This window comes from Mobula hypostoma, chromosome 4 (assembly GCF_963921235.1).
Source record: "Mobula hypostoma chromosome 4, sMobHyp1.1, whole genome shotgun sequence".
Classification (NCBI taxonomy): Eukaryota; Metazoa; Chordata; class Chondrichthyes; order Myliobatiformes; family Myliobatidae; genus Mobula; species Mobula hypostoma.
Genome location: NC_086100.1, coordinates 39,971,920 through 39,993,594, shown reverse-complemented (window position 1 = coordinate 39,993,594; position 21,675 = coordinate 39,971,920). Strand labels below are relative to the sequence as shown.

General features: G+C 42.0%; 1 protein-coding gene across 2 annotated transcripts in view; it reads left to right on the top strand.

Moving 5' to 3' along the window:
• mcf2l2 (MCF.2 cell line derived transforming sequence-like 2) overlaps window positions 1–21,675 on the top strand; it is a 338,701-nt gene that overhangs the window by 138,886 nt on the left and 178,140 nt on the right. For both annotated transcript variants that reach the window (XM_063045673.1, XM_063045674.1), the window contains 3 exons: window positions 1,042–1,156; window positions 8,197–8,287; window positions 11,629–11,748. In XM_063045673.1, the coding sequence (XP_062901743.1) occupies window positions 1,042–1,156; window positions 8,197–8,287; window positions 11,629–11,748 (326 nt within the window). The remainder of the gene's footprint in view (window positions 1–1,041; window positions 1,157–8,196; window positions 8,288–11,628; window positions 11,749–21,675) is intronic.

Here is a 21,675-nt window from a genome sequence, read left to right as displayed (position 1 = left end):
ATTAGGAATGTTGTACGATGAGGGATTCCACATCTCATCTTATCAGATGATGTTTCTGTATTTGTGCTGGCACCATGCACTAAGGAGATACAGGATAATCACAGACTGCCTTTACATTGTTACATTTATGATAGGATCATTCATTTTTATTGTAAGGGCTTTGCTTTCCATAAATAGGTTTGTGCCAACAACTTCTGTCAGGTAAGGTTTCTCCCCAGTTTTGTCAAATTGAAAGTTTAAAATATTCTGATCTGGCAGACAGCATCAGAAGAAAATTGTGGAAGCAGACAAATCCTGATTTACTGTCCACATCCTGTAAAAGATAATGGCATTTTTTTTAATCTGTGAGAATGACTCAATTTTTCCAATTATGATCCAATTGCGATATGAGCCCTCACCTAGTTTTTTAATTGTTCTCTCAGGGTACTACCACAAACATTGTGTTTGGGCTTCTGAAATCCTACTTTAATCACTGCTGTGTCATTAAGCACTGTTTTGTGGTTGTCAGTTGCCATCTAGTCTCTCATCCACTTGACCTTCTTCTTGTGTGTGTCTGGAAGATGCTGAAGAGTGAGCCCTTCTGTGAAGAACAGTGTAGTTGTTGGGCTGCTCAGTCAACAAACAGTCACACACAATGATCTTGAGTGGTTCTGGGCCAGTGAAGCCCATCTGCAGATTACACGGTTTTCTTGTGGGTAGCAGCTGTCCAGACTTGCTGCCTGAGGCAGGATGTTTGACTGTGTTAAAGCTAAATCAAATCATGTATTTTTAATATGGGCCAGACAACAGCAATCTGAACAGAGACTGACTAATTTTCTCATTTTTAGCCCACAGAACCGCAGGCCAGTTAATAGAAATTGACTGAAGTTTCTGCTGAGTTAACTAATAATTGCAGACTGAAAGCTGAAGTTGTAATCTACATTATGGTCTACGAGTGAATCACTGGGAGAATGACAATGATTTATATGATAAACTTTGTTATGTGAATCATTGCAATTTTTTTCTGCCATGTACTCTCTAACCCAAATATTTTTCACACAGGGGGACGAAGCAGAGATGGTGCACCAATCATCACTTTTCCAGAACACACTGCCTTTGGGGACCTTTCTGATGAGGATTTTCTTAACGTTGTAACATACTTGACCAGCATTCCAAGGTAGGCTAAGCTGTAAATAATATAATCATATAATACCTTGTAATTTGCACCCTAAATGATAGCTTTGAGCTAATATATTATTTATTATACTACAGGACGATTCACATTATGACTCCTGGGGAATCTCAGCCTATCAGCACAGAATCTTGACCGAGAATGTTAACTATCTCTCTGCCTCCACAGATGCTGCCTGATCCACTGAGATCTTCCAGTAGATAGTTTCATGCTCCACTTACCAGCTTCTGCAATCTTTTGTGTTGCCAGGATCATTTAAATGGGAGTAGTTTACTGTATATCTAACAAATCAGCACCAAGAAAATACCCATTCTTAAGAGTGTGTGATGGTAAATGTGGAGGGGAACGTCGACTCAGACCATGAGAGGCCTGCGTCGGGCTTACAAGGCGCAGATTGGAAGTCTGTGTGGGGCGCCACTCCTCGCACAGACTAGAGCAATGTGTGATTAAATGCCTTGCTCAAGGGCACAAACATGCTGCCACAGCTGAGGCTCGAACTAGCAACCCTGAGATAACTAGTCGAACGCCTTAACCACTTTGGCCACATGCCCAGCACAATGAGGGAAGGAAGATTAGGGTGTTGGATTGTAGGAGGAGGTGGAAGTGGAGTCGCAGATCCCCATAAAATACTGGAACAGGTTTCTTGTGAAGAACCTGTGCAGACAACTGTGACCAGCTTGCCCTCTGTGTTCTCTTCTTTTACTGTGGTCCTGCCCCAGGTCTTCAGCTCTTTCCTGTAGAGCCGGAGGCAACGGCTACCCCTCTTGATGCCCAGGTTTTGAAGCATACACTAGAACATTACAAATGCCGACAGCTGTCCCACTGAGTACACATTCACAGTCCGATTGGCAGGACTGCTGTTTCATGTGAGGGCACGGATTTCACAGTGTGCAACCTGTGGATGTGAGAATTGGCTGTACAGGGATCATTAGCTGTGTGGGAGTCAAAAGCCTTTGCTGCCTCTAACCACCATCTGACTTGCTCTGCCTGGTGAAACACAGGTGGCATAGCATTTGAAATGGAAATGTGATCAATGCAGGTAGGGGATTGGGCAGTGATTTGCATTATTTTCTGCCACTGTTGTTACAAAAGCTGTAGGACTTTCCTACTATTGACTTAAAGTGACAGTTCACTCTTCTGTGCTCTCTCCTTCCAAAGGCGAGTGCTGTCAGCTTCTGAACCAGTGGCTGAGAACCTGAAGTCTGGTTACTACATGCTCTCTTCACCAGCCTTTCCTTGAGTTTCTTACATTACCTGTTGGATTGTGGTTCTTAAGTGCCTTATCTAAAATAGGGTAAACATTATGTGGTGGCAGAGAGAGAGGGGATTATCCTTCCCATCTTTCATCTCATAAAGCAGAAGAGAGTATGGAATGAGAGAGAAATGGGAATTTGGAAAAGAACTAGGTGTGAAGAGCAGAAATAAAATTCAGTGGGTCAAGCAACATCTGTGGAGGTGAAGGGATGGTTGATGTTTTAGGTACAAATCCTGCACCAGGACTGAGAGTTTAGAGGGAAGATGGCCAGTTTTTAGAAGCCAGAGGTAGGGTAGAGATAGAGGGCGGAAGGTAGAACCAGATGAGGGAGGGATGGTGGGCAGGTGAAGCAGGTAGGAGAGGGAATAGGAAAGGAGAACAAAAGGAGAAGAAAGAAGAAACTCAGGTAGATAGGTATGTAGTTGCTAGGTAGAATCAGGCACTGGAAGGTAATGGCAGGGGTGAGGTGAACAAAGGTGCATGGACTGCTGGGAGTGGAAAAGGAAGATGGGGACTCATGATTAACTGAATTTAGATAATTCAATATCCATACTGTAGTTTACAGACTACCAAAGCAAAATTGGAACGACTGGTCTCACCCTGGCAGGGGAGAAGGCGGAGGGCAGGCAGGTCAGTGTGAGAATGGGAAAGGTAAGAGGAGGCGAAATGATGTATAATTCGGAGCACCCACTGGCCATTGTGAACGGAGTGCTGGTGCTGTGGAAAATTTCACCTGGTCTGTGCTTGGGTGTGGTGGAGGTCATATGGCCAGCACTATATACAAGAGGAGGAATCACCTGCATCTCCTCCAGGCTGGAGAAAATGCATGTGAATCTCTTCCCTGCCTGGGAGGGCTATTTAGGTTGCTGAACAGTGGTGGAGGGACAGGTTGCAGAGGAAAGTTCCAGGGCACATGAAGAGTTGGGGTAAGAAGTGAAGAGCAGTCCAGGGAGATGTATAGAAAGGATGATCTCTCTGGAAACCGGAAGGAAGTTGTGACTGGTGATGGGACGCTGCTGGAGCTGGTAGGAATGATGAGGGGTAATATACAGAATGCAGTGGGGTGAAAAGTGAGAACCAAGGGAACTCTCTCTGTTTTGTCTGGGGAAAAGAGGCGCAGTCAAATCAGACATGGAGTAAATGCATACAAGAACTCTATCAGCTATAGAAGAGGGAAAGCCATATTTCTCGAGAAGAAGGGCATTTCAGAAATCCGAGAGCTTCTTGGGAACAGAGACAGTGGAGATGGAGAAACTGAAAGAATAGGATGGTGGTCTTATCAAAAGCAGGGTGGGATGGAATATATTCTAGCGAGCTGAGGGTTTGTAATGGATAATTTGTCCAGTGAGGTAGAGACAGAGGTATAGAGAAAAGGAAGAGGGATAATTCGGGTGAATTTGTGGACAGGGTGGAAGTTGGTAGCAAAGGTGATAAAACTGATGAGCTCCACAGAAGTGCAGGAAACAGCATTGATATGGCAAAAAAAAGAATTAGGATGTCAGAGTAGGACAGTTCCTTGTTGCAACCAAAAGACAGGTGTAGCTGAGGCCTGTACATCTGCCCATGGCTACACCTTTCATTTGTAGAAATTGGTAGGAACTGAAAGAGAAGTTGTTGAGGGTAAGAACAAGTCTGGTCAGACAGATGAAACTTAGTGGTGAGGTCCTGAACATAGATCTTTGGTAAGCAGGTATAGGGTGGTTGCGGAACGTGAAAATGCTGCTGTTTTCAATGATTTCAGATACGTGGCTAGCCAAGCCCTCAACAATGAGCATTTCAGGAACCAACACCATTGTTTCTGAGGGGTTTAAAACATCTATTTGGCTCCTGTATTCATCAACTTTGCAACACCTTGTCATGCAGTAGATGACTAGTAGGTCAATAGCTGTGAATAATCTTGGTGATGTAGCTGCTGTGGTCTTACCAGTCCACATTAGAGGTCTGAGGTGTCGATACAATGCATTGAGCGCCACTCAACCCAGGGTTAATAGGAAGGTATATTTGATAATAAAACCATTGAATTTGACCGTCTCAATAGGATTAGTGAAATTCAGCGAAGAACCTTCTGGACCTGGCAAAAAATAATCCCCTCTCATTTCCTTCCAGTGTAATGATATCATTAATTGACAAGTCGCTTGCTTGTGGATCAATGGTCATGTTAGGTGTGCACCACAATCAACCAAGTCGGTTTACCATTTCTTTCAAAGTTACCCATCTATACAAAGTCATACAAGAGGATTACAGTTTTATGTGTAGGAAGGGCTCTCAGACCTATGGTTTTGAGTACATTGCTTGTAACTTCACAGTTCTTCATGATTTACTTACGTACAGAACAAAAGAGGTTAAGTACCCCCCCCCCCGTGCTATGAACTCTTGGTAAATATGGCCAGCAACCACAACTCCCTAATCATTGAATATGTTCATTACATCTAAATAATTTTGGAAAAGTTCAAAAATATAGAGTTGGCTGTGAAAAAAAGCCTTCCATTTAATGTGATTGCACTATTCATAGCAGCAGCTGCAAAAATTCAGGTGTTGCTTTGCTACAGAACAATAGAGAATGAAAACCTTCCTATTGAATTAACAGGAAAACAAGCAATGTATGGAAATAATTGTACCTGATTCTCTCTTTTCTGAGTCACAATGCTTAATTTATTTTTAATCCAAGGATGAAGGATATTCATTTGTGAGTCGAATAAAAATAGGCTTTAATTTTCATGTACCTTTTTAATCATTTTGATTAAAGATTGTAGTTTATTAGTTAAAAATAAATTTTGAGTTAGTATGAAGTTGTTAAGCTTTATGTTCACATAGAGCATTAAGTGATCATTATGAAAGGGAACTTTATTCTGCAATGTTTCAAAGAGGAAGAGTTAATTGGCCTAGAACAGACGATGACAACATTATCTGTATCCACAAGACTGTTTGCTACAGCCGATTTGTGAGTAATAAGAGCTGGTGAGGCAAATTGCAAGTAAAATTATCCCAAACCTTTTCTGTTGAATAAGGATATGTCTGCCCATTTTGCCAGGAAATACACAACAACAGTTGAAAAGGAAATTAGAAGGCCTACCTTTAGCAACACACAAAGTGTGGCCGGATCTCCACAGGTCAATCAGCAGCTATGGAGGGGAATAAACAGTTGATGTTTTGGGCTGAGAGCCTTCACCAGGGCTGCATGCTTACCTTTAGTACAAGTTTCTCTCTCAGAATTGTAAACTGAGGAAGAATTAACACCTTAACACTTGCTAAGGCAGGGGAAAACAATAGAGAAAGAGGATAAGGAGAACAAATTGGAAACCAGAAAGGATTGACAAAAGCTCACCTATCTGTTTGTTTACTTATTGAGATACAGCTTGAAGCAGGTCCTTCTGGCACTTTGAGCTGCGCTGTCCATCAATCTCCTAGTTTAATCCTAGCCTAATCAGGGGACAGTTTGCAATGACCAATTACCCTACCAATCGGTAGCTCTGTGGAATGTGGGAGGAAACCAGAGCAGCTGGGGAAAACCCGGGCAGTCACTGGGAGCATGTACAAACTTACAGGCAGCGGCAGGAATTGAACCTGGGTCATCCGCACTGTAAAGCATTGTGCTAACTGTGCCACCCTAAATTAAATTTCAATTTTTCAATAGGTACGTTCAATGTCAGAGAGATGTATACAACATACATCCTGAAATTCTTCTTCGCAAACATCCACGAAAACAGGGGAGTGCTCCAAAGAATGAATGACAGTTAAATATTAAAACCCCAAAGCCCCCACCAACTCCACTCTCCCACGCACAAGCAGCAGCAAAGCAACAACCCCCCCCCAACAAAAGAGCAGCGGCACCCCGCATCGAGCACTCAAGCGTGCAGCAAAGCATCAGTGAAGACAGAGACTTGCAGTACCTCAAAGACTACTCATTCACCCGGTAACTCGACATATCGCAGGCTCTCATTTTCCCTAATAAGGGGAAAAGACATTTTTATCAAGGTGTGCAATGAAAGTTATAGAAATTGACAAAAAGAGATTTAAATCAGTTATGTATTTGAGTGATCTGAATATAATTTGAACATTTCATGTTCAAATCAAAGCTTTAATCAAAGACAAGAAAATTCATTGTCAGAAATGCTTCTCTCCACTTCAAAAATATAATAATCATATTAAAGCCAAGTTGCCTCAGTTATATTATAGACAATAGACAGTAGGTGCAGAAGTAGACCATTCGGCCCTTTGAGCCTGCACCACCATTCTGAGATCATGGCTGATCATCTACTATCAATACCCGGTTCCTGCCTTGTCCCCATAACCCTTGATTCTCCTATCCATAAGATACCTATCTAGCTCCTTCTTGAAAGCATCCAGAGAATTGGCCTCCACTGCCTTCTGAGGCAGCGCGTTCCACACCTCCACAACTCTCTGGGAGAAGTTCCTCTTCAACTCTGTCCTAAATGACCTACCCCTTATTCTTAAACCATGCCCTCTGGTACTGGACTCTCCCAGCATCTGGAACATATTTCCTGCCTCTATCTTGTCCAATCCCTTAATAATCTTATATGTCTCAATCAGATTCCCCTTCAAGCTCCTTAATTCCAGCGTGTACAAGCCCAGTCTCTCTAACCTCGCTGCGTAAGACAGTCCGGACATCCCAGGAATTAACCTAGTGAACCTACGCTGCACCTCCTCCACAGCCAGGATGTCCTTCCTTAACCCTGGAGACCAAAACTGCACACAATACTCCAGGTGTGGTCTCACCAGGGCCCTGTACAAATGCAAAAGGATTTCCTTGCTCTTGTACTCAATTCCCTTTGTAATAAAGGCCAACATTCCATTAGCCTTCTTCACTGCCTGCTGCACTTGCTCATTCACCTTCAGAGACTGATGAACAAGTACTCCTAGATCTCTTTGTATTTCTCCCTTACCTAACTCCACACCGTTCAGATAATAATCTGCCTTCCTGTTCTTGCTCCCAAAGTGAATAACCTCACACTTATTCACATTAAACGCCATCTGCCAAGTTTCTGCCCACTCACCCAGCCTATCCAAGTCACCTTGAATTCTCCTAACATCCTCATCACATGTCACACTGCCACCCAGCTTAGTATCATCAGCAAACTTGCTGATGTTATTCACAATGCCTTCCTCTAAATCATTGACGTAAATCATAAGCAGTTATGGTCCCAATACCGAGCCCTGTGGCACCCCACTAGTCACCACCTGCCATTCCGAGAAACACCCATTCACTGCTCCCCTTTGCTTTCTATCTGCCAACCAGTTTTCTATCCCTGTCAATATCCTCCCCCCAATGCCATGAGCTCTGATGAGCTCTGCAGCTACTTATTTGTATGTGTTACAGATGCTCCTATATACACCTCTTGTCACTAAAATTATTTTTTGCCAGTATTCACTGTCATTCATCAAGGTTGGGTGCTAGTATTGAGTTACCATGGAGTACACATGGAATTGTATCCCAGTAAGATGTCAGTGCCCCCAGGGAAAGAGAGAGAGGGCAGGAGAGATATTCGACAAGAAGATAATTGCATGGTTGACAGTGCTATTTTGCTGAAATATAATTTAACTGGAGAACTGATGAGAGAACATGATCCGTGCCTAAATATAGATTTTTGTTTTCTGATCATTCCTAATCTGTACACATCTCTAAATATTTTGTCAAATGTTCATTGTTGTGAAGTAATTCAAAACATTTTAAAGCGATTTGGCTAAGTATATTCTGCACACTCTTAAAGACCTTTGATAACTCTGATAATCTGCGATGATTTTATTATAGTCTAGATGCCGCCAGTATTGGATTTATCATAATTATTGACAGAAGAGGAGACAAATGGAGTTCAGTCAAAGCATCATTAATGCGTATAGCAGTGAGTAAAATTTGCATTATTTAAGTTAATTTAAATTAATTTAAATTATTCATTACATTTATATCAAGAGCTTGCACTTTTCCCAGAAATACGAAAAGGCCTATCTCTAAAGCAATTCTTTATTTTTAAGAAACTTCAATTTTGTGCAACATTCAAGTATAATAAAAAGATATCCAAATTATTATCACTATTTGTTAATCAACAAGCTAACATGATAATTAAATATATAAAAATGAGTGGGTACATCCTTTGTAAATGTCAAATACTATTTTTGGAACTTATATTTATTACTATAGTGATGGGAATTGAGCTGCTTTGCATTAAGTTCAAAGTAAATTTTTTTTATAAGAGTGCATGCATGTCGCCATATTCATTTTCTTGCAGCCATAATCAGTAGATACAAGTAACACAGTAGAATCAGTGAAAGACCACACCCAACGGGACAGACAAACAAATGTGTGAAGGAGAACAACCTGTGCAAATAAGAAAGAGAAATAATAATAAATAAATTTTGAGAAGATGAGATGAAGATGAGCCGATAGGTTGTGGGGAGAGTTCGGTGATGGGGTGAGTGAAGTTGTGTGGAGTTATCTCCACTGCTTCAGGAGACTGATGGATCAGGGGTAATAACGGTCCCTGAATCTGGTGGTAATGGTCCTGAGGCTTCTGTACCTTTTACCTGTTGGTAGCAGTGAGCAAAGACCATAGCCTGGGTGGTGGAGGTCCTTGGTGATGGATGCTGCTTTCTTGCGACTGAGCTCTGTGTAGATGTGCTCGGTGGTGGAGAGGACTTTACCCGTGATGGACTTGGCTGTATCCACTACTTTTTGTAGTATTTTCCATTCAAGGGCGTTGGTGTTTCCATACCAGGCCATGATGCAACTACTCAATAAACTCTCCACCACACATCTATAGAAGTTTGGCAATGTTAGACATTATGCTGAATCTTTGCAGACTTCTAAGGAAGTAAAGGCGCTGCTGTGCTTTCTTTGTAATGGCACATGTGTGCTGGGCCCAGGACAGATCCTCTGAAATAATTTGAGCAAGATAGCATGTGCACAGCATTATTTATGATTGTTGAGTTGTTGAAGCTGTGGCATTGGAGTCTGACCAAGGCAGCTTGGAATAGGTAAGTCAATTGAACAAAGGTAAGGGTGAGAGTTGAAGTGGTGAATGGGTGAGAGTGGAAATGGTGAATGGCTGATGCAGAACAACAGTAGGGGAACGTTTCAAAGATGGAAGTGGGTTGTCTTTGTGATTAAGGGGATAGGGAACTGATAGTCAGTATATTGCCAGTTCTAATGCAGAGTCAGGTGAAAACTGACGTCAGTGGGGGGATAATGACAGGCACTGAACTTGCATAGAAAAATCTGAAGATAACAGCTTTGGCCTTGCTAGACTTAAATGTGGTTTGTTTAAGGCCAATTGGTGGCGAAGGGGTGTGACAATCGTTTACTGATTCCATGTTGATGCTAAAGGCTGATTTGTGAGATAGTGGTGGGAGATGGTAAGATGAGGAAGTGACTGACAGACTGACGAAGAACCATATTAGAGGATTGACAAAAAAAGAGAAGGGGAAGGAATGATATGGTTAGGTCTACCAACCGTTGAAATGTGGTGAGTTATAACAAGTTCCACATGAATAGAAAGTGTGCATGGAGCAGGCCAGATTCCAACCCAGGACCACTCATCTTGAAGCCCATTGTGAATGCCACTACACTACCAGCTGGCTGATACATCACCAGAGCTTGGTGTTGTTATTTGATAATATTCATACTTGCCTTCAGATTTTTTGCTGTATTTTCTATGAGATGTTAATACATACTGCAACATAGTGATAATCAGAAAGAGGTGTAAATAAAGAATTGAACAAGAATGTGAATGTATTTAAGAATATGAATGGATGGTTTCAAAAAGTTGTGGAAAGTGAAAAATTGATCAAGATGCCAAAATAAGATTAGATTAGCATGGCACAATGATATTAGGAATATTGAGGAAAATGGACATGATCTAATGGCTTCTTATGCAAGTTTCAGTATTTTTAACTCAACAGTCGGCATGTTTTTTTGTTATGTTTTAGGGCTTTAGTTAGCAAAGAGAGTTATAGCATTTGAAACAAAGATATGTGTCAATTGTGTCGAATATTTTCCCCCAGTAGAGTCATTCTCTTACCTTTTTCAATTATCTTTTTGCCTAAACTTTCTTCATATCATTCACTTTATTATTGTCATTTCCTTTTATTCTGTTTCCCCTTTTTTCTGGGTTTATTGCTTAAACTGCTGAATTCTTTGCATTGTTGACCAGAAATAGACAAATTAGTCAGAAAGCAGCACATTAACGAGAAACACACAAGCTCAAAGCTACATTGAGTTGTTTTCAACCTGGTCTGATCAAATCTATTTGGACTAGTATAAAAATTTTCCCTACTTGTTAACCATTTTTCATAAATGTGATTTGCATGAATGTCATAATGACACATCATTGGAATAGAACTTTTACAGAAAATCAAGATTTAATATAATATTCAAATATATTGGGTCTTTATGTTAAAGTTTACATTAAGGTATAATGGTAGAGAACAAAACTTCATTTTTCTGTAACTGAGAACTTACTGCATAATGTGTTACATTTTTTATCAATACATTTTATAGAGTTGATATTAATAGGAAATTGAACATGATTCAGCATGTTTTTCTTGGCGATTTTTAACATTGCACTTTCCATCATGGTATCTTTCTTGCCAAGCAGCCTCCCAGTATAACCAAAGCTGTTTTGCATTTGCTATTAGAAAACCAACAAATACTCAATGATGAAGTCATCAATCAGAAACGCTTTTCCACAGATGCTACCTGACTTGCCAAGTATTTTGAAAATCTTCTTTCACAGGTTTACTGTGTCTATCTTGTTTTGTTTTTAAATATTAAGTGAAGCCTTCAAAAGGTTAGCAAGGCTTGAAGGAAAACACTTCATCCACTCCTGACACTTTCATATGCATTTCACATCCACCTATCGTTATCATCTGCTTCAAAGTATTGCTGCTGATTCCTCTCCCTTTATTGCCCACAATCAACACCCAATTGCCTCTCCATCCATTGCTCCCTTCTGTCTCGTGTGGTCTCATGGGTCTTATCATGTGTTTAGATATGAATAGACTGGACTTCATCCCTCTCCACCCAATGTGATTGCAAGACCTTTATGTTGTAGACAAGGATGAGGACTGGAAGCATCCAAACCACTCTGATCCTATTGACTTCATTGGCAAATGTTGGCCCAGTACCAATGTTTGGCATTCATGAGGCTATGATGACCGAGATTTTGGCGTCTCTCTCATTCTCCTTTAGGGAGCATTTCCAGGGAACCTGCAGCTTGTGTTTGTGCTACGGCCTTCCCGGTTCATCCAGCGGACCATTGCAGATATTGGTATCAAGCTTCAGCGAGATGACTTTAAAATGAAGGTACCGGTAAGCATTGATTTTAATTTTTATTCCTATAAACTCGCAAGTGTGATATTTGTGGCAGTTGGAGGTCTTGCATAGAAAGAACAGCAAAGAAGTAATCCACTTGGACCACTCAGTCTGTGGCTTGTAATTACTGCTTCTCATGAACTGGCTGCCACTCTATCTATATCCAACCCTGCCTGTATTTACTCTTATCCCTTTCCCTAATGTACCTACCTAACTTTCCCCAAAGGGCACGTGTAGTTGTCTAGTTATTCTTTTCCTTTTTATGATGTTGGTTAGAGCTCAGGAGAATAATAGTCCATATGATAATAAAAGAGTCCCGGCTTTTAATTTATATTGATCAAACAACTGTTGCCCTAAACTTCAGTTACTTTTAAGATAATGGAAAATTGTCATTATGTAAGCTAATGATGAATATGTTTGAAGCATCAAAAAGGATAAATAAATGAGCATGTTTAGATTCATTAATAACGGTTTCATAAATTAAGCTGCCGATGGGCAAAACTTTGTACTGTATACAAGTTTATTTTAGGCAAGACACTTACATAAAATTAGGAATGAATAAAATTATTATATTGCAATGGACTAAATGGGAACAGAGGCCCAATTTGATTAACTTGCCATCTATAGCTACACTTTTCCTTGATCTAATGTTGAAAAATTACAATTATTTGACAATCTATAATCTGTTCAAAATATCTATAGATACAGTATATCAGCATTGTGACAATATCAGACATCAACATGTCTTGTCAGAATTAGTCATTTTACACAAGTAATCCAAAATACATCTCTGCATCAGAGATGATCAAATTAGTAATCTGATCAATTATTAAGCATACCTTGAAGGCAACATACACATACAGTATATGCATTTATGCACAATAAATGTTACAAATTTAGTGAGAAAGGAGCGGGAATCATATGCAAGTTTAGGAAAGAAATTGAACGGGGCCTTTAAGGAATATAAAAGAAGCAGGAAAGAGCCTTTGAGGAAAGAGAAGCAGAATAAACGGTGTAAAGACAGTAAGGTAGAAGGGCTGAAATGTGTGTACCTCAGTGCAAGAAGTATCAGGAACAAAGGTGATGAACTGAGAGCTTGGATACATACATGGAATTATGATGTAGTGGCCATTACAGAGACTTCGCTGGCACCAGGGCAGGAATGGATTCTCAATATTCCTGGATTTCAGTGCTTTAAAAGGGATAGAGAGGGCGGAAAAAGGGGAGAAGGGGTGGCATTACTGGTCAGGGATACTATTACAGCTACAGAAAGGGTGGATAATGCAGCAGGATCCTCTTTTGAGTCAATATGGGTGGAAGTCAGGAACAGGAAGGGAGCAGTTACTCTACTGGGGGTATTCTATAGGCCCTCTGGTAGCAGCGGAGATACAGAGGAGCAGATTGGGAGGCAGAATTTGGAAAGGTGCAAAAATAACAGGGTTGTTATCATGGGTGACTTTAACTTCCCTAATATTGATTGGCACCTGATTAGTTCCAAGGGTTTAGATGGGGCACAGTTCGTTAAGTGTGTCCAGGACGGATTCCTGTCACAGTATGTGGACAGGCCGACCAGGGGGAATGCCATACTAGATCTAGTACAAGGTAATGAACCAGGTCAGGTCACTGATCTCTCAGTGGATAAGCATCTGGGGGACAGTGACCACTGCTCCCTGGCCTTTAGCATTATCATGGAAAAGGATAGAATCAGAGAGGACAGGAAAATTTTTAATTGGGGAAAGGCAAATTATGAGGCTATAAGGGTAGAACTTGCGGGTGTGAATTGGGATGATGGTTTTGCAGGGAAATGTACTATGGACATGTGGTCGATGTTTAGAGATCTCTTGCAGGATGTTAGGGATAAATTTGTCCCGGTGAGGAAGATAAAGAATGGTAGGGTGAAGGAACCATGGGTGACAAGTGAGGTGGAAAATCTAGTCAGGTGGAAGAAGGCAGCATACATGAGGTTTAGGAAGCAAGGATCAGATGGGTCTATTGAGGAATATAGGGAAGCAAGAAAGGAGCTTAAGAAGGGGCTGAGGAGAGCAAGAAGGGGGCATGAGAAGGCCTTGGCGAGTAGGGTAAAGGAAAACCCCAAGGCATTCTTCAATTATGTGAAGAAAAAAAGGATGACAGGAGTGAAGGTAGGACCGATTAGAGATAAAGGTGGGAAGATGTGCCTGGAGGCTGTGGAAGTGAGCGAGGTCCTCAAAGAATATTTCTCTTCGGTATTCACCAATGAGAGGGAACTTGATGATGGTGAGGACAATACGAGTGAGGTTGATGTTCTGGAGCATGTTGATATTAAGGGAGGGGAGGTGTTGGAGTTGTTAAAATACACTAGGACAGATAAGTCCCCGGGGCCTGATGGAATATTCCCCAGGCTGCTCCATGAGATGAGAGAAGAGGTTGCTGAGTCTCTGGCTAGGATCTTTATGTCCTCGTTGTCCACGGGAATGGTACCGGAGGATTGGAGGGAGGCAAATGTTGTCTCCTTGTTCAAAAAAGGTAGTAGGGATAGTCCAGGTAATCATAGACCAGTGAGCCTTATGTCTGTGGTGGGAAAGCTGTTGGAAAAGATTCTTAGAGATAGGATCTATAGGCATTTAGAGAATCATGGTCTGATCAGGGACAGTCAGCATGGCTTTGTGAAGGGCAGATCGTGTCTAACAAGCCTGATAGACTTTTTTGAGGAGGTGACCAGGCATATAGATGAGGGTAGTGCAGTGGATGTGATCTATATGGATTTTAGTAAGGCATTTGACAAGGTTCCACACGGTAGGCTTATTCAGAATGTTAGAAGGCATGGGATCCAGGGAAGTTTGGCCAGGTGGATTCAGAATTGGCTTGCCTGCAGAAGGCAGAGGGTCATGGTGGAGGGAGTACATTCAGATTGGAGGATTGTGACTAGTGGTGTCCCACAAGGATTTGTTCTGGGACCTCTTCTTTTCGTGATTTTTATTAACGACCTGGATGTGGGGGTAGAAGGCTGGGTTGGCAAGTTTGCAGACGACACAAAGGTTGGTGGTGTTGTAGATAGTGTAGAGGACTGTTGAAGATTGCAGAGAGACATTGATAGGATGCAGAAGTGGGCTGAGAAGTGGCAGATGGAGTTCAACCCAGAGAAGTGTGAGGTGGTACACTTTGGAAGGACAAACTCCAAGGCAGAGTACAAAGTAAATGGCAGGATACTTGGTAGTGTGGAGGAGCAGAGGGATCTCAGGGTACATGTCCACAGATCCGTAGTTAAGAAAGCTTATGGGGTGTTAGCTTTCATGAGGGATAGAGTTTAAGAGTGGCGATGTAATGATGCAGCTCTATAAAACTCTGGTTAGGCCACGCTTGGAGTACTGTGTCCATTTCTGGTCTCCTCACTATGGGAAGGATGTGGAAGCATTGGAAAGGGTAGAGAGGAGATTTACCAGGATGCTGCCTGGTTTAGAAAGTATGCATTATGATTAGAGATTAAGGGAGCTAGGGCTTTACTCTTTGGAGAGAAGGAGGATGAGAGTAGACATGATAGAGGTGTACAAGATAACAAGAGGAATAGATAGAGTGGATAGCCAGCGCCTCTTCCCCAGGGCACCACTGCTCAGTACAAGAGGATATGGCTTTAAGTTAAGGAGTGGGAAGTTCAAGGGGGATATTAGAGGAAGGTTTTTTACTCAGAGAGTGGTTGGTGCGTGGAATGCACTGCCTGAGTCAGTGGTGGAGGCAGATACACTAGTGAAGTTTAAGAGACTACTAGACAGGTATATGGAGGAATTTAAGGTGGGGGCTTATATGGGAGGCAGGGTTTGGGGGTCGGCACAACATTGTGGGCTGGAGGGCCTGTACTGTGCTGTACTATTCTATGTTCTATGTTCAAACAGGGAATGGGAAAATCTAAAAGGAGCAAAATAATGTTAGAGAGTCAGATTGATGAGAATCCCAAGGCATTTTATGCATACATTTAAAAACAAATAGGGAGAGGACAAAGGGAAAAAAATGCCTGGAGCTAAAGGAAGTGGATGAGGTGCTAAACAAGTATTTCATGTTGGTATTCACAAAAGAGAAGGGCGAGAGCAGGGAGAGTTATGTTAACAATCTAGGCCATGTTGCTATCAAAAAGGTGTCTCTTTGCGTCTATTCAATAACATTAAAATAGATAAGTCTCCGGGACCTGATTGTATCTATCTCAAGTACTTGAAAGAAGCAAGAGAGGGGATTGCTAGGGCCTTGACAGAGATCTTTGTATCCTCTTTATCCACAGGCCAAGAGAACTGAAGAATAGCTCATGTTGTTCCTCACTTTAAGAAACCAATAAAAAACAAACAAATTATAGGCCAGTAAGCCTTATATCAGTGGTTGAAAAATTATCGGAGAAGACTCTTGAGGACAGGGTCTACTTGCATCTGGTAAAGCATAAATATATGAGTCATAGTCATACTTTATTGATCCCGGGGGAAATTTGTTTTCTTTACAGTTGCACCATAAATAATTAGTTAAATAGTAATATGTAAATTATGCCAGTAAATTATGAAATAAATCCAGGACCAGCCTATCGGCTCAGGGTGTCTGACCCTCCGGGGAGGAGTTGTAAAGTTTGATGGGCACAGGCAGGAATGACTTCCTATGACGCTCTGTGCTGCATCTCGGTAGAATGAGTCTCTGGCTGAATGTACTCCTGTGCCCACCCAGTACATTATGTAGTGGATGGGAGACATTGACCAAGATGGCATGCAACTTAGACAGCATCCTCTTTTCAGACACCACATTCAGAGAGTCCAGTTCCATCCCCACAACATCACTGGCCTTACGAATGAGTTTGTTGATTCTGTTGGTGTCTGCTACCCTCAGCCTGCTGCCCCAGCACACAACAGCAAACATGATAGCACTGGCCACCACAGACTCGCAGAAAATCCTCAACATCGTCCGGCAGATGTTAGAGGACCTCAGTCTCCTCAGGAAATAGAGACGGCTCTGACCCTTCTTGTAGACAGCCTCAGTGTTCTTTGACCAGTCCAGTTTATTGTCAATTCGTAGCCCCAGGTATTTGTAATCCTGCACCATGTCCACACTGACCCCCTGGATGGAAACAGGGGTCACTGGTACCTTAGCTCTCCTCAGGTCTACCACCAGCTCCTTAGTCTTTTTCACATTAAGCTGCAGATATTTCTGCTCACACCATGTGACAAAGTTTCCTACCGTAGCCCTGTACTCAGCCTCATCTCCCTTGCCGATGCATCCAACTATGGCAGAGTCATCTGAAAACTTCTGAAGATGACGACTCTGTGCAGTAGTTGAAGTCCGAGGTGTAAATGGTGAAGAGAAAGGGAGACAAGACAGTCCCCTGTGGAGCCCCAGTGCTGCTGATCACTCTGTCGGACACACAGTGTTGCACAGCCTGCAAATATAATTGATGAGACTAGGACAGTGGTAACATTGACTTTAGTAAAGCTTTTGACAAGGTTGCTGATGGTAGGCTGATCCGGAAGATTATGGCACATGGGAAGCATGGAGACCTGAGAGATTGGATGCAAAATTGGCTTGGCCATTGAAGTCATGACTGGACGTCTGTAGGCATTGGTGTTTTGCAGCGATCAGTGTTTGGGATGTCTGTTGTTTGTGATCGTATTGGCAGAATTGTGGATAGTGAAGACAATTGTGAAAGGACACAGTAGGATATAGACAAGTTAGAGCTGTGAGTAGAGAAATGGTAGATGGAGTTTAAACCTTGCAAATGGAAGGTATTGCACTTTGGGAGTTCAAATGTAAGAGGAAAGGGATAAGATAATGGTGGACACAGAATTATTGATGCACGAAGATATTGGGGTGCATGCACATAGCTCCCTGGAAGTGGCAACAAGTAGACAGAATGATAAAGAAGGCGAATGGCATTCTTGCCTTGATTGGCTGGGACGTTGACTATAAAAGCCGGCAAGTCATGTTGTAGCTATATAAAACTTTGGCAAGGGCACAGCTGGAGTCTTGTTCTGGTCACCACACTACAAGAAGAATGTAGGGCTTTAGATAGGGTGCAGAAGTTGTTCATCAAGATGTCAACTAAAGTAGACTTTTAGCTGTAAGGAGAAGTTGGACAAATTTGAAATATTTTCTCTAAAGCACTGGAGGCTGAGAGGTGACCTGATAGGGATGCATAAACATATGCAGGGAGGCATAGATGGGATAGCTAGTCTTTATTGCAGGATGGAAAAATCAAAATACCAAAGGGAAATAGCTCTAAGGTGAGAGGGGAAAGTCTAAAGATGATTTACTTGGCAAGTTGTTGTTTTCTTTTAAACACAGCGTTCGGTAGCTGGGGTGTGCTGCCAGAGTAAGTGATGGAGGCACAGTTGATAGCAGCGTCTAGGAGGCTGACATACAAATAAGCCAGGAATGGAGGGATACAGACCATGGGCAGATAGATGGCATTAGTTTGGATTGGCATCATGCTTGGTACTGGCATTGCAAGCCAAAGGACCTTTTATTGTGTTCATTGAGAATAAAACCATAAGGAAAAATTAAAGGAAAAACACTTTACATGGTATCATTAAGTTTAAGAATTATTGCTGGTTACTTCATTGATGTCATCTAGGTACACCTTAATATAATCCAAAAACTAGGTACACCTTAATATAATCCATATGGTCAATTATCTTGTGGATATTTTTGTGATATTCATAAAACACAAAGTGACTAATAAAGAAAACAAATACAAAAATGTCTGTTTCTTTGTGTTGGGTGAAATTCTTATTAACTTGATTTGTAAGGGATATTTTATGGAGTCAGCAGTTAGCTTCTATATGCAAAGCTTAAAATCCTTAAACTTTATACCAGAGGGGAATTGATCTTTTGATGCTAGCAAACATCAGAAAAAGATTATTACTCTACAATTGTGTTGTATACACCAAGACAAGCAGCCCAACTTGTTTTGAGGTGGAACTAGTAAAAGTGAATCCTATTGTAGTATCCATTCCAACTTCGACATAAAAAATGGGCTGGGTTTGGCCTTCGATCCTCCTTCAGTTTGGTGACCTACCATCAGACACACAAGTGGACATGCCAAGGGTGAAGTACCTGTAATAAGCTGCCAATTTAACAAAAGTGCAACACAGCAAACAAAAACAGGCTAAAAGTGTCTGAGCTATGTGCCTTTAGCCAAGATAGTCAAGTGAAGCTGCCTTTCCACAAACACAAGATCGGCCTCTCCCATCCCAGCCATTAGGATAGCTAAAGGCCAGATGTTGTATAATGAGTGTCTCCTCCCAAAACTTTTCTGTCACCCAAGGCATGTCACAAATGAGCTGGCATGAATGAGCTTGCTTGAATGGAGAATACTGTAAGAAACATTGTACTATCTAAGCAGTTCAATTGATCAGCCGTTCATTCACAATTCAATGCAGTGAACAGCATGCACCGTGTATAGAGCATGCCACAGCAACTCACCAGTCTACTCCAGCAAGGATTTCCAGATCACAAACTCCACCTTCTACAATGGGGAGTATAGGAAAACATCTGCAAAGAGCAGCATAAGCACACTGCCACCCTCAAGCTGCCATCCATTTCACACACCAGCCTGACGTCCATATACACGCAGTGGCCATGTTACCAGATTAGAATCTGGGTTAATATCACCGGCATATGTTGTGAATTTTGTTGTTGTTCAGCAGCAGTGCATTGCAATACATAATAATAAGTGACAGTAAGTACGTGTAAAAAGAAAATTAAATAAGTAGTGCGGAAAAGAGGCAAAAGTACTGAGGTAGTGCTTAAGGGTTGAGTGTTAATTCAGAAATATGATGGTGCAAGGGAAGAAGTTGTTCCTGAAATGTTGAGTATGTGTCTCCAGGCTCCTTTACTTCCTCTTTGATGGGAGGAATGAGAAGAGGGTATATTCCGGGTGATGGGGGTGGGGGGTGCGGTCTTTAATAATGGATGCTGCCTTTTTGAGGCATTGTCTTTTGACAGTGGCCTGGATGCTGGGGAGGCTAGTATTCATGATGGAGCTGGCTGAGTTTACAACTTTCTGCAGCTTTTTCTCATCTTGTGCAGTGGCCCCTCCGTACCAGATGGTGAGGCAAGCAATCAGGATGCTTTCTTTGGTGATTTACCAAATCTCCTCAAATCTCCTGATGAAATATAACTGCTGTTGTGGACTGCTCATCCTTTCCACTTTGGATCCCTTGATGAGGATGATGTGTGTTCTCTTGCTTTCCCCTTTCCTAGGTCCATAATCAATTCATTGGTCTTACTGATGTTGCGTGCAAGGTTGTTACCGTAGGTGTACATTGTACACAGGTTCATTAAGATATCTGCATTATCAACCAATCATGTGGCAGTAACTCAGTGTATAAAAGCGTGTTGACATAGTCAGGAGGTTCATTTGTTGTTCAAACCAAACATCAGAACGGGGAAGAAAGGTGATCTAAGTGACTTTGATTGTGGAATGATTGTTGGTACCACACAAGATGGTTTGAACATCTCAGAAATTGCTGATCTCCTGGGATTTTCATGCACAACGGATTCCAGCGTTTACAGTGACTGGTATGAAAAACAAAAAGCATCCAGTGAGCGGCAGTTCTGTGGGCAAATAGCCAAACTGTTTCAAGCTGACAGGAAAGCGACTGTAACTCAAATAACTACACATTACAGTTACGACATTGATATGCAGAGGAGCATCTCTGAATGTATAATACGTACATTAAACCTTGAAGTGGATGGGCTACAGCAGCAGAAGACCATGAACATACAGGAGGCACCTAATAAAGTGGCTTCTGAGTGTACATTGCCATCTTTTTAATATTTTGGAACTTCATAACTAACAGCATTGTTGGAGCATCTTACCACATACACTGTGGCCATTCAAGAAAGCACCTTATTGTCATCTTTTCAGGGCAAGTAGTATGGACAATAAAAGTATTTTTTGTCAGAAGCTCATCACAAGTTCTGCAGGAACTTGCTCAATTGGCAATGACTTTAAACACTGTCAGTTAAAATGTCTTTCATAGAATCACATGGGTGAACAACATATTTGATAAGATATGAAAGGGAACTTTGTTTCTATTTTAGTGCAGGTTTAGATTCCTTTGGGGTTTATTCCAAGTTGTAAATCACATTTTCAGTTGTGGAAATGCACATGACTATGCATATTATTTCTCAAAATACTTACTTTTTCAGGAAGTTGGTTGTACTTTCGCTCCCTTCTGTAAAATGTTGGAAATAAAATACATTATTTTAAAACCCTAAAATACATCTTAGAAGAATACTATGTACATACATCTATTGATGCTTCTGGACACATCTTCAGTGATGTTCCTGGAATCATCGGGTGTTTCGAGTCTTTGAACATCATATAACCTCCTCCAGGTGACCCAGACGGGCTGATCAGACCCCAGCTTGTGTCCAGATGGCTAGCTACTTATGACTCCATGGCTCCCCTCTTTTGAGCCACAGCCATCTTGAGGCCCTCTCTGCTGCATTGGTGGTACTGCAGGTGGCTCTCCTCTTCCTCTCTCCCTCGATGCCCAAAATGCTGAAGGCGCTAACTAAAGAATGGGCTATGAATCCCCTACAACCAAGCTCCACTGGGAGACACCTCGCTCTCCATCCAGCCTGTTGACAGTTGCTGACCAGTCCTGCGTACTTGGAGAGCTTCCTTTCAAAGGCCCCTTCCAAGCTATCTTACCATGGGACCGTCAGCTCTAGCAGCACCACTTGCTTAGTAGACTCAGACACTAGGACAATGTCTGGTTGCAGGGTGGTGGCTGCGATACGGTTGAGGAACTTCAGCTGCCCTTTGAGGTCCACCAACAGCTGCCAGTCCCTTGCAGAGGTCAGAATGCCTGCAGCTGTTCTTTTGGCAGGAATTGGCTGCTCCCCAGCTCTGACAAACGCAATGGTCTGCTTGGAGGGTCAGGACCGCTTCGCCCACTCAACTCCTGCACT